Source organism: Cyrtonyx montezumae, unplaced genomic scaffold, assembly GCF_038088225.1.
Source record: "Cyrtonyx montezumae isolate F1298 unplaced genomic scaffold, pur_monq_1.0 scaffold_8, whole genome shotgun sequence".
Classification (NCBI taxonomy): Eukaryota; Metazoa; Chordata; class Aves; order Galliformes; family Odontophoridae; genus Cyrtonyx; species Cyrtonyx montezumae.
The window spans coordinates 38,148,507-38,161,782 of NW_027072089.1; the positions used below are offsets into that span (position 1 = coordinate 38,148,507).

The 13,276-nt window shown below is 36.6% G+C and overlaps 1 protein-coding gene across 3 annotated transcripts in view; it reads right to left on the minus strand.

Annotated features, from left to right (window-relative positions):
- SNTG1 (syntrophin gamma 1) overlaps positions 1-13,276 on the minus strand; it is a 318,971-nt gene that overhangs the window by 133,603 nt on the left and 172,092 nt on the right. For all 3 annotated transcript variants that reach the window (XM_065753302.1, XM_065753304.1, XM_065753303.1), the window contains exon 2: positions 11,177-11,231. In XM_065753302.1, the coding sequence (XP_065609374.1) occupies positions 11,177-11,203 (27 nt within the window). In that variant the 5' untranslated portion in view covers positions 11,204-11,231. The remainder of the gene's footprint in view (positions 1-11,176; positions 11,232-13,276) is intronic.

Consider the following 13,276-nt stretch of genomic DNA (forward strand, 5'->3'; position numbering starts at 1 on the left):
GCACTAACAACCTACTTGAACCTGTTCTGGGCTTTTCCTGAAATGCAAGCATGACACTGACATATCGTACTTTTCAATGAGAATGCTGAAGTTAAGAGAAAAGAGATCAAGGAAAGCAAATCTCTCTAGTAACTTAATTCCCACTTCACTTCTGTATTCTATATTTGCAGCTACAGGTCAGGAATTCCATAGGATTATTCAGTACACAGTATACGAATGTTTTTTAAGGATCTTAACAAAACCCATGTTGGCATTACAGATTGGGGCAACTCTTGAGGTGCTATCTATAAAAAGAATGAGTAGTGAAAAAATCTGCATTTAGAAGCAATGGGAGTGTTAGCAATCTTTCCCTGAAGGTTGTATTGAAAATAGCATAAATGGACAACCTGGTAGGACATTTTTGTACGAGAAATTTATTTACATATCATGCAAATATTCAGCATTATAAAACAATTTGCCTTTATCATATAACTACACCGAATTGGATAGATACAAGTATATATGTAATTGTGTATATATCTCAGAAATCAATTCTTAGTTGAAAATGGTTTAAAATCTCGGGGTCACCAATGTCAGTAATAGAACTTCTGGTTCCTTCATTCAGGCCTGATTTTAATCCACTGCCTGTAGAAATTTCACTTGAGAGATCAAGGACACAGAAGTCTTGCCATGAACTTTCTGACCTGGCTGAGTCTAAGGGCTCTTTTCTCAGACAAGAGTTTAAAAGAGCATTTGGAAGATCTCCCCATAATAAGCTCTGATATCTTAGATTCATAGCAGGAAGAGAAGAAACAGAAATATGTAACTGACAGTAGGCAACTGGAGGAAGGAAAGCTTAAATTGTTCCTAAGAGGCACTAAAATAGGTAGGAAGGTCTAGGACAACCTTTAAATAGCTTTATATAATATTTTCCGCTGAAGAACTGTTCTTTTACTTTGTTTCCAAGCTCAACACTCAGACTTAAAAAAAATTGTTTTCTCTTGGAGACCAGTAACAAAACCGTACAATTTGCACAAATCTTCAAAATATTTTATTCAAGTAATGAAAAGGAGAATGAGCAGTTCTGAAAACTGAACTCACATTAAAGTCAGTGGGTGCTCTGATCATACAGCCTTGTTTTAGTACTTATGTGTCATTTTTGTGACAGGATTGAATAGAAATGGCTTAACACAGACAGACAAATAAATGCATCAGCAAAAGTAGTTAAATTTTCAGCACCACTGAAAAACTCCCTCATAGCACATATAAAATGTTAGAAAATTAAAGAGATGGTAATATAGTTAAATCATACTGCTCCTTCTCCTCATAACTTTGCCTTATAGACTCAGAAGATTCTTCTTTGTATGGGGTTGTGAAGTAAGCACTAAATAACTAAATAAACACAAAAATATAGCATTTATAAAACACTTTTCTCCCATAGTAAACGTTTGCAAATGTGCCTTCCGTCCTCCCCTAGATAAATGGTAATGGAATGAATTCTGACTCTAATATACTGATTTTAGTAGCTCTTCATTACTTGACTGCACATTTCTGATTTGGTCAATTACCCTATAAAATCTCCAAAGAATCTTTCTGCACAAAGCTAAGGGGCTTCTTTGTGGGAATTAAGAGGCACATAACCATAGCAGGCACAATTAGGCATTAGAAAAAAAATTTAAAATTCAAGTCAGTTTCCAAATGCATGCAGGCTGAATTTATTGAATCTGAACAAGGAAACCAAGCTTGGGAACAGCAAAACATTTTGGCTCCTGGAAAGACTGATTTGCACATTCCGGCATCTTATTTACATCAGACACTCTAAAATGCAATGAACCACTTTACCGTTGTTGGGTTTTATGAAAGCCAGTTTATGATACAGTTCAAAATTAAAGCTTCAATTACGCTACCTCCTTCCCTCTGTTACCCGAGAGCAGCATTAACAACCACGTAAAGGATAAGATCCTAGGAGATGATGCTAAAAATCCAATTCATCTTCATTAGATAAGCTCAAGACAATTCCGTAAGAACAAAGACCTATTTTTTTCATTGTTTTATTTGTATCTCCTGACATTTCTTTTTTCTTCTTTTTTTTTTTTCCCCCCTCCGCAAAGCATCCAAAAAATTGAATCAAATAAGGAGGTAAATTCCTGCATCTTTATCCTGAGCTGGAGCTTAGGGAAGTTTTTATGCACATACGTTTTCATGTAAAATCATTGTGCACATCAACACCTTTCATCCACACAGCATGTAGTAAAATTAACCTGTCTGGAGGGAAATCAGGTGAGCTTCCTCATCTATTCCCCCACCACCTCTTACACGTGAAGAGCTTAAATGGCACACCTGTGGATGAGATGTGGGATCGCAAGGTTGTGGCTGATGTTAGCTTTTGTTCCCACAACTAACTTCTATAAGATTCCACAAGAGGATGTGTTAAGAATTTTCCCTTCAGGGCTTCTATATTTCACTGGCAGAGGGCTCTGCCCTGCCCTACAGCAATAAAATAGCACATATCATGTCAGCTGAGCTACTGTAACTGTCAGTGTGAGGTCAGGCAACGCATCCTCTCCTGCTCAAATGTATAATAAATTGCACTGCATTGAAACAGACATGGGCTAAAGCTGCTAATATTTTGCCAGTATAACTTGACTGCCCACTTGAGTGAGCCCGAACTGCCACGCTTATATGTCTACCTTCCTACTTTCTTCATCCTATTTGTAGAATTTGGTACCTGTTGTAAAGAGGGAAAGAAAACAGAATGTTGCAAGCTGTATGTGTTTATGAAGTCTCTGAGGCAGGATAAGGAATAGATAGGGAAGTAATATAGAGATGAAGGAACGAAGTTTCGTATGAGAGAGCAGTTAGTGACTTCAAGCAAAAGCAGTGAGGAAGGTAAAGGTATCTTCCTTCCAAAGATGACAGATGCAGTGAATTTTGCACCTCCACAGTACTGTCTCTGCCATTTAATCCTACATCCTTTTTTGCCCAGTTACAAAGGAACACTGTTTTGGCAAGAGCTGATGTCCTTGGTTTGACTTTAGAAAATGTTTGCTGTTTCTGAACTAATGTAATTATGAGAGGGGCTGAAAACTGATCCCTGTTTGCTTTGCAGTACCACTGTGTATTGAACTTTCTGCTTTGGAACACTACTGGAGAATGGCTTAAGTTAGCAGAGCCCTCAAAGCAGGATACTTCCACAAAGAATATGGTCATACTCAGAATATTAACAGCAAAAAGAAAGTGAAAAAGGTTTCAAAAATCTTTCTCAGTTATACCCTGATTTATACCACATGGACATATTGGTTGTACATAAGATCAGGTCCTGGTAGCTTTCCTAAAAGGAATTTATAATTTTTTACATATTATACAATTTTTGCTGCAATATGCAGTCAAATATTTTGGAATTTTAGAGGAAATACATACAAAAGAGAGTTGAAACTTTTCAGCCTGGAGGAAAGAAGGCCAGGACAAGAGGCACTGGGCACAACCAGAGCATAGGAGGCTCCCTTAGAACACCAGGAGCACTTCTGTGCTGTGTGGAGCACTGGCATGGGCTGCCAAGAGGCTGTGTGTAGGGGGTCTGCTCCTCAGAGACATTCAGCAGCCCCCTGGACGTGGGCCTGGGCTCCTATCAGAGCGAGGGCTGGGCCTGATGGACCCAGAAGGCACTGTCAGCCTCAGCCATCTGTGATTCCGTGATCCTGTTAAAACTATAGTTTGTACATTTAGGCTAGCAAAATTGCCTCTAGTAAATGTATAAGAAAATAAATAATGTTACACATTGGTTTTGCAGTCATTTTCCTGCAGGACATCAAACATTATTACCTTTTAATTTACCTGACCTAAATAAGGCTACTGGCAGATTTTCTGTTAAATAATTATTATTTTATTAAAAGAATTCTTAACTTTTTTCTATAGTCTAAAGCTCTTCCAGAGTTTTGTTCCAGAAGAGATTTAATCAGTATTCCAAGCCATCATAGTTAATCTTCATTAGTTTTCAAGAGGCTAATATATCTTTTGGTTAAGCTATTTTATCTATTACTTTTGCCCTTTGGTAATAAAGCAATGCAGTTTACTTTAATTCTTCCAGTTTCAGATCTTTTTTAAAAGACTTTGTCACTTCAGCAGATACCCAATAATTCAGTCTGTGAACCAGTGGAAGAAAGGAAGAGGAAAAGAATATCTCTGACTGATTTTTCTATGCCAGATGACCTGGACTTCAATTTTCTACTTCGGTCCCTGTCTTCCAAAACATAACAGAACTCTGCAACTTAGTTTAAAGCCATAAAAAATCTGATACCAGTAAGGTTGCAGAAACTACGTTAAAAACATTTGTAGTTCACTTCAGTGGAATACCTATGCTTTGGGATATTTGTTTGAACAGAAGCTGACTTCCAGACACATGGAAACATTCTTGTCACTGCTTTATAACAGCACATATAATAATCAAAAATGAAAGTGAATCAGAGGTATAAGGCAGTGATGGCAATGAATACAAGAAGTAGGAATATGTGCCAGAACCACATAAAAGACATTTTTTAAATGGTCCAACTACTCATTCTGTAGGAGGAGTGTTGCTAGCGTAGGTGAAAAACACAGTCAAAAACTGGAATACAGCCCAGATACACGGGGATGTGTTCAGCCTGTCATTCAGAGCCTGTTCTATCAGATACCAACATTTTTTAGTCCAGAGGATAACACAAACTTTCCTGCACATGAATTCTATACTTTGACCTGATAGAACTGAAAAAAAAAACACATTGAATTTGGGCTCTATTTTCTTTTTATTTGATTTTTTAGGTATGAGTATTTGGCTATGGCATTCTTGATAAGTTGTTTTCTCAAAAGAATGAAGTGAATTTTCTTTCACAGAGAATTTTCTTTGTTTCATACAATCTGATTAATTCTATATGTAAATTAGACATTTGGAAAGTGTATGTATATGCATGTGCAATTATACAAATGTACATATGAGTTTCTTACTGAACTAGGGTGACATTTTGAAACAAAAACTTTCATTTTATGACACTATAAATGACAACTTTTTAATACCTGTATTGATAGTGGTCTTATTAGGAGTAAATTATGTCATTACAATTCAGGTTAAGATACAGGACAACAAAAATCAAAGGCTACTGTGAATATACGCATGTTTCTTCAAATTTAATGTTTGTTAACATTACAGTTTTACAGGCATCAAGAACTGTTTACATATTGTGATTTTGGGAGAAAATTTATGATTTGAAACTAGATATAAAAAACCATAAAAACAAAAACTGATGTATTAGTCAAGAGATTGAATTCCTCTTCTAAGCAACAATTTTCAGAATGTAGAAAAAGGTCAAGTGAATGCAGATGAAAGTTTAAAGAACTCTGTGACTCTATGATTTATGCTCTTGAGAAGTTCAGAAAGCACTGGATAAAGGATAAAGAGGAGATAGACGGTCTTATGGCTTAGAAATTGTTGAATAAGTTAATTCAAAAAATCTTTTACAAGAATCAGTACAACTCATACATTTGCAGATCAGTGAAGGAAAAGAGTATGGAATCCAGAATAACCCCTTAGGAAAAAAAATTATGTATGCGTGTAAAACCACCTTTTTTTGAATTGTTTAACATATAGTAATTTTTATTGAAGAATAAATCCACTTCAGGATGTCTTGAAAACCAGCACAAACTACAGACAAGATTCTTCAGCACAAAGTAATCATAAGAATCATATTGAGATTGACATCTAACTGCATTTGTCTTCTAAGCTCTCATTATAATCAGTGAAGAACTGCACATGGTGTTAAATAAAGCTTAGAGAGCAATTGTGCTAATCAGCAGGTTTAGGAGGAACTGGTCACAAGGCTCCATTGACTGTAATATTCAAATCTACAGTAGAAACTCAGGCTCAAACTGCAAGTAGGCAAGACTATTTCAGCACTCTAACCTCAAACAAACTCCTGCTAGATGCTGAAGGTTGTGTTACAGTAGCTGCTACAAGCAAAAGTAGAAGAAGAAAATGAGGTTTCCTACTAACAGATAGGAGCAGCCTCATGTTTTCAGGCTCAGTTCCTCATGAGCAACTTTAACCAACCTAGTAACTGATGCAAGGACCGGACAACAGGATATAAGCAATCAAGGTAGTTCTTGGTATGTGTTGTTGATAACTTCCTCCTCCAAGTGACAGGGGATCCACAAAAAAGAGGCACTCTGCTGGAACTCATACTCACCAACAATGGAAAATTTGCTGGGAACATGAAGGTCAAGGACAGTCTTGACTGAAGAGACCATGAAATGACAGAGTTCAGGACCCTAAGGGCAGGGAGGATGAAGAGCAAGCTCACGACCCTGAACATCAGCAAAGTAGACTTAGATGTCTTCAAGTATCTTCTTGGAAGAGATCTATTGGATAAGGCTCATTGCGAGGCCATTAGGGATAATCTTTGATCATGGTGATGGGAAAAACTACTTGAAGACTATAGAAAAGCAAGTATCAATCCCATCTTCAAGAAAAGCAAGATGTAGCATCAGAGGAACTACAAGCTGGTCAGCCTCACCTTGATCCTTGCAAAGGTAACAGAACAGCTAATCCCGGAAACCATTTTCAGGAACATGAAGGAAAAGAAAATCAACAGGAGTGCTTACCATGGGGGAGTCATCCTTGACCACCTTGACAAAATTCTACCATGAAATGACTGATCTGGTAGATGTGGGAAGAATAGTGGCTATTGTCTACTTGGACTTCAACAACGTCTTTGACACTGTCTCATTAGATCCCCAAAGACAAGTGAGACAGTGGGAGGAGACAAAGCCAGAACAGTTGACTCAAATGGACCACAGTGCTATTCCATACCATGTGACACAGTACATGGTAATAAAAGCCATGGGAAGAAGGGAGGATATCTGGATGAACATCCAGAGTTGCAGAGTTCATTTTAACAAGTAACCATTAGGCATGATGGAGCATGCTTTCCTAGAACAGGTTGAACATCTGCCTGGGAATGGTAAGCAATAAATGAATTTCTTATCTTGTTTTACTTGTGTACAAGGCTTTTGTTATACCTATTAAACTGCCTTTATCTTAACACGCATGTTCTCACACTTTAACATTCTGATTTTCCTGTGTCCCACTGTGGGAGAAGTGAGCAAGTGGTGTTTGGCTGTTCACTGAATTTTATCCACATCAGCATCACTGTATTAGGGAAAATAGAGCTTGCCATGGATATTACTAATAATGTGCTAGACTTTAGTACCTCTATGAGGAATATTTTGTTTTTATGCTAGTTGAAACTCAGTTCACTACTTTTAGTAAGGATGGGGATGGAAGTACCAGAGACAAGTGTCTGAGTCTCACTCAGCATTTTGGGAGAGCTACCTGAGTTCTTCTTCAGTGACGGTGGTTACAGGTCTTTGGAGGATGGGGAAAGAAGAGCAATAATATATTCAGTAGAAAGGAAACCAAGAGGGGAAGAAGAAGGCGGCTTCGTGATAGCGTTTACAGCCAGTATCAAAAACTGTCTAAGTAAGCATTGTGGCATGCAAGATCAGTGTTTGTTTTTCAAGGGTGCATAGAATAATTGAGAAATTGATGCATCTGGGGAAGAAGAGAAATGAAGGATTAAAGTTGTAAATGTACTGACTAGATAATCCATTAAACAAAAGTACTGTGAAGCAAAGACTAGAGCTATCTTATGTTCCTTATCAGTAGCTGAAAGAAAATAATAACAAAGCTTTTGTGACTGCATGCAAAATATAGCTTGGAGAGGTTAAACTGCTGCTGAAGATGTTCCAGTGGAACAAAACTAAGTTCATTACAGAGGCAGTACCACAATGGTAATTCTTTCGTTTCTACCATCACTTTTACAAGAAACTCAAAGATAAATTCTTGGCTGAAAGATATTTTGGAATTGAAATACCTGATGGAAGGGATGATTGCATTTCATATCAAACTAAAAAAAAAAATCCCTATAACTATATAAAAACTATATTAAGTAATTGCTCAGAGTTGGATGGTGCAAGTCAAAGGAAACTGTCCACATTAGTGGAGAAAAAAACCCTACACCCTTCTGGAAACAAAAGTAGTTTAAAAATACAACAGTTAGGTTATATAACAAATGTAAACAGGCAACAGATGGTAGGAGCCTATGTAACAACTAGCTAATCCAAGCCCATCACAGAGACCATCAGCCTATCAAAAGTCCACTTCCACAAGCCTAGAGAAGCACACAGAGACACGGCAGGTGGAAATCCAAAATAAGAACTCAGAGGAATGGACACCCCCCTATCTTATCCACTTCTAAGGTTGTCCTGGGAGAGCCCCAGCCCCAGTGTCTAGATGTAATGAATGTGATGAACCCACTGGGACAAGTTCCTAATGATGAGCATATACCAGACTATCTTTGGGACTAAGGAGTATCATTTTCTAGGGGTGTGAAAAACATTATCATAGGATCATAGAATTGCTGGGGTTGGAAGGGACTTTTAAACGTCATCTAGTCCAACTCCCCTGCAATGAACATCCACAGCTAGATCAAGCTGCTCAGAGCACCATCCAGCCTGACCCTCAGTGTCTCCAGGGATAGGGCATCCACCATCTTAGCTAGCTGTTCTAGTACCTCAACACACTTACTGTAAAAAAAAACTTCCTCTTTATATCCAATCTAAATCTCCTCTCCTTTAGTTTGAAACCATTTTCCTTTGTCCTATAGGAACAGATCCTGCTAAAGAGTCTGTTCCTTTTTTTAGCCTTTCTTCAGATCCTGAAAAAAGGGTTGCAGCTCTGGATTGCACGGGACTTACTCTGGAAAATTTAAGGAGAAGCCACAGGCAGAGAAAGAGAGGGATTTAAGTGATCTGAGGGGAAGATAGATGGGCGAGGACATAAAGAGAGGTTGGCTGCATCTAAATAGGTCAGCACATCTATCTGGTCATATTCTAAGAAAAATTACTGAATTCCTTTCTAACTTCTTTCCAGGGTAAAAGACTCTTGTACGTGTACTTGTGTGTGTCATATCCAGGTACCAGTAACTAAGGAGACTGAGCCACAGGAGAAGCTGCTGGACAGGCTGCATGGTAAGCTCAGCTACTGGAAGCACCTACATTCTATTTATGTATAAATACATATTCACTCTAATGAAAGTTTATCTTACTCAGCCAGAGAGGAAGCCTGGATGAGATTGCTGGTGCTATCTGTGTTTGTGTGAGCGCTTTGCATGTCCTCACATGACTCAGGTGGCTGGCCACATACATGGATATATTTGCTGTCTTTCTATGTGCTCTGTGTGCATATGCCTACTGGTTACACATCTTCACCCTCACTGTATGGATTTTGGGCTACAGAACTGCAGTAGCCACATCTCTCTTGGGTCATCACGTACAGTTGTTATATTTTCGTCTAACAAAACAACTGAAGTAGAGGATATATTAAAATGTTAGTGCTGAGGTTTTAGTTAAAAATGTAGCTAAACCTGTAAGCATAAGGCTACTGATGCCTTACTTACATGTAGGCATTTGATGAAAGTAGGTTGAAAGTCTATATTTTATTAACTTTGATTGGCTTGGGACACAAGATGTAGTTAGTTCACTACAGCTTTAAGAATTTCTCAGAAGTGGCACTACTGATTCTGTGGTACAGAGCTAATTTTCTGCAAAGCGGATAAAATGGAGTTGAAACTACTCCATTTAATTTTATTAATTTAAAAGTTAGAAGTGCTTGCTTAGGTTTCCCAGAACACAGATCTTTCAGGATGGGAGGAGTCACTCCGTCTTTCCAGTGTCCATCATGGAAGCTTAAACAAAGATTTTTAAAGACCTAAATTTGAAATGAATGCCCAATTAGAAACCAAATACTGAATGAAACAGATCTGACAATACACTTGCATTTTAAAGCCTAAGACATGATTAATATGCCAGGTCATCTTTTCGTGGCTGCTGTTGTTGTTATTGCTGCTGAGCACAGAGTTAAGTAATTGCTGCTAAGCAATCTCTACAGTTAAAATAACAACATAAAAATCTTGTAAAGATAATACATATCTGCTCAATAAACCCATTAAAAAAGAAAGAAGCAATTAAATAAAAATAGAAATATTTCTTTTTCACCAGGGAAATAATCTGGGATATACCATATTACAGAATTTAGATTGTGTATGTGCTTAAGTCTCTCACACAGTATCATGGAAAACCATCAAGGTATCCTTTCCCAAACTTAAATTTAATATTATTTTGTAAACTCAGTGTGTTGTTTTTTTTGGTTTTTTTTTTCAGAAAGTTATCATAATTTCATAATCTTCAGCCTTCTCATATTCCCTTCTCCCAAATAACTTACATCAATTTATTCTCAAATCAAAATTGTTTTGGACGCATTTAATTCTCTGTCCTATTGCTATTCCCATCCTTCCACTTCTATTTTTTCATTGAATTAAGGTTGCATATAAAGACATGACCAGCTTCCTAATCACTGTTTGCTATTCTTAGTATAAAGGCAACTGAATGACTTTTTTAATCTTAAAAATGACATCACAAAGTAAGGTGGTGTAACTAAAATTGCGTAATCATAAAAAAAAATATATCCACAGAAAACCTCGGAAAAGATATGGTACCTTTTACAACATATACAAATACATCTTATTTACTTTCTTTAAGTTAGTAAAAATACAGAAAAAAAGCACTTTCCCCATACTTAGCGGAGGAGAATTGATTTATTTTATATTGATACTTTGAAAATATATACCTATACTACATGAAAATTACTCTTGTATCTCACTGAATTAAAATTGAAGTACTTTTCACTTTTGTCACTTTCACACCTTTCACTCTCTCCCTACCCTTTTCCCATACCTCTACATTTTTCCTTTAAATAGGTTGAACAGAGTCCATTGATGTTTTATTTCATGTATGGGCTTTCAAATATAAATGGTGAAGACTAAGGTCAAAGCTCATACAAAACATAGATACCTGCACCCACATAGTGCCCAAAGAGGTAAATTGGAAGAGACAGAGGTGAGGGGTGGTGATGAATACACCTGGGAAAATTCTTTCATGTTCTATTACAAAGTCTGCCTGCCACCATGAAGCAATCAACTGAATACATCTGGTTATATAATTCCTCTCATTGCAGAAAAGGAGGGTAAAAGGGAGATTAGCATAAAAAAGGATTAAAAGTGCATTGATTTTGAATCTACTGTTGTTTGAAAAGAAAAATATCTGAGCCTACCTCTTCGCAGGCGGTCCTGAAATCCATGTGCTATGACACAGCAAGTGATATTTGTCTAAAATAGAAAGAAAGATTTCATTAGAATGAAAAAGATACTGCAAAACATGTTATCTGTCGGAACTGAACAACTGACCTAGCCTTTGTCAGGTCCAGTTATGGTCATTACTTATACAGAGGAATGATCAGTGTTGCACAAGAATTAGGAAGTGTAAGATGCTGTAAGTAATTCCTGCTCCTTATAAAGGACACAACTTGTTTTTATCTGGGTATGATCAGAGGCATTTTTGTGTTTCCACTATCTTTTCCCTCCCATAGGGCATTCAAATTTATTTTTCATATTGCAAGTATGAGTTTATTCGTCATTTCCTTTCAATAGTAAGGACATACTGGAAAGTAAGACTTCAGAAGGAGATAGTTAAGCCTTCTCTTCAGAATGCCCTTGCTCTCAAGAAAGATTTTGTTTGTTTGTTTTTCCTTTCTCCCATAGCAAAAAAAAATAAAACAACAACAACAAAATACATTAGGAATCAGTACCTTTGTCTAACATTTAATTAACATACACGACTTCTCCATGGAAGCTAGTATCATTTAACAGTGTGTCAACTACAGAAATATTTATGATTTGAAAAAAGACAAATGTTAGAAAAGTCAGGAATATGTGTGAGGACTGGCAAAATGTCAAACTAAATCCTGCAATTATTACTCCGCTAAAACTTCACCTGAAGTATACTCATTCCAGTGCCCTTTATTCATTCATTTATTTATGAGATAAAGCTACTAGAACAGGCTTTCATCAGAGGACTGGAACAGTGTCCTGCTGCTGGTTCTATAGTACAAATTCTCATCATTCTGCATAAAACATTTCCAGGAAGGACCTCCTGAGCAAAACAGATACTTCATTAAATGCCCTGAGATACAAAACCTGTAAGAAAATCCTTCCCATCAATTAGTTTATTATTCTGAATAAACCATGTGCTAACAATTGTTTGTATAAATTTAGTACTCAAGGCTCCAATCTAAGAGTATAAGCTTAAAAAGAAATTATATATATAACTAACATAATACAAAAATGCAAGTCATAATTAAAAAATACCTTAATCCGTTAAGCATCTTAATTTGTTTTACTACCTTGTACTTAGTTTTATTAAATCCAAGTGCACACACGCATGTGGTAATATTCAGCATTTACTGAGCTTTGTCAGCTTCAGAACCTGCATACCAAGCTTATTTCTAGCAGAGCTAGCCTACTTTGGCTAGGTTACAGTGCATCATTACTTCCTTGTCAGCTTTACAGGTGCACTAGGAGTGAACAAACATCTATATTTATAATTCTGCTCTCAAAATGGTCATGAAAGACAAGGTCACTACTATGATTTTGAAGGCTTTTCACTCTTTATGGACAGTCATTATGAAATGTTTCCTTGCATTTTTTATAAACTCTCCTCAAAGCTGAGTAAGCTGAAATGGGAAGCAGGCTTTACTTCAAGTATTTTGTGAACCTTCTAGAACCAGAAATGAATGTACCTTTAAAATATAAATTGGAGGAGTACTGTACAGTTTTACCCTTTCTTAGGCCCTGACTACATCAAGTCAGTAACTCCTGTTACAGAAAAAAGTGTGTTCATTCACACTCTGCTAAAAGTTCTGCTAAGTTTGGGATAGGGTAACATTAATTCCACAATAAGTGATGGCTCCTCTTCAGTTATTTCTAGTTACATTTTAATCTAAATTCTCTAACCCAAGTGTTTTCTGTAACTCAGTATTATTCCATCTTCATCTGTTTTATTGTTTTAATGCATTATTGATATATTTATGTATTCATTTAATACACATTTATATTACTGTGTAGAACCAAAGATGAACTAAGATGATTCTATGTCCAGTTAGTGACCTAAAAAACCTCTATATTGTTCAGATAATTAGTGAATATAGTATGAATTTTCATAAGAATATCAACATTACTGAAAAAAAAATCTTGTAAACATCTCAATCACAACAATTATTCTAGTGCACCTAATATACCGAGTGGTGTTATACATAAAAAGCAGCAGACAGTTCTCTGTACTATGACTTGAGAGATGCCACGGAAAACAAAAGCAC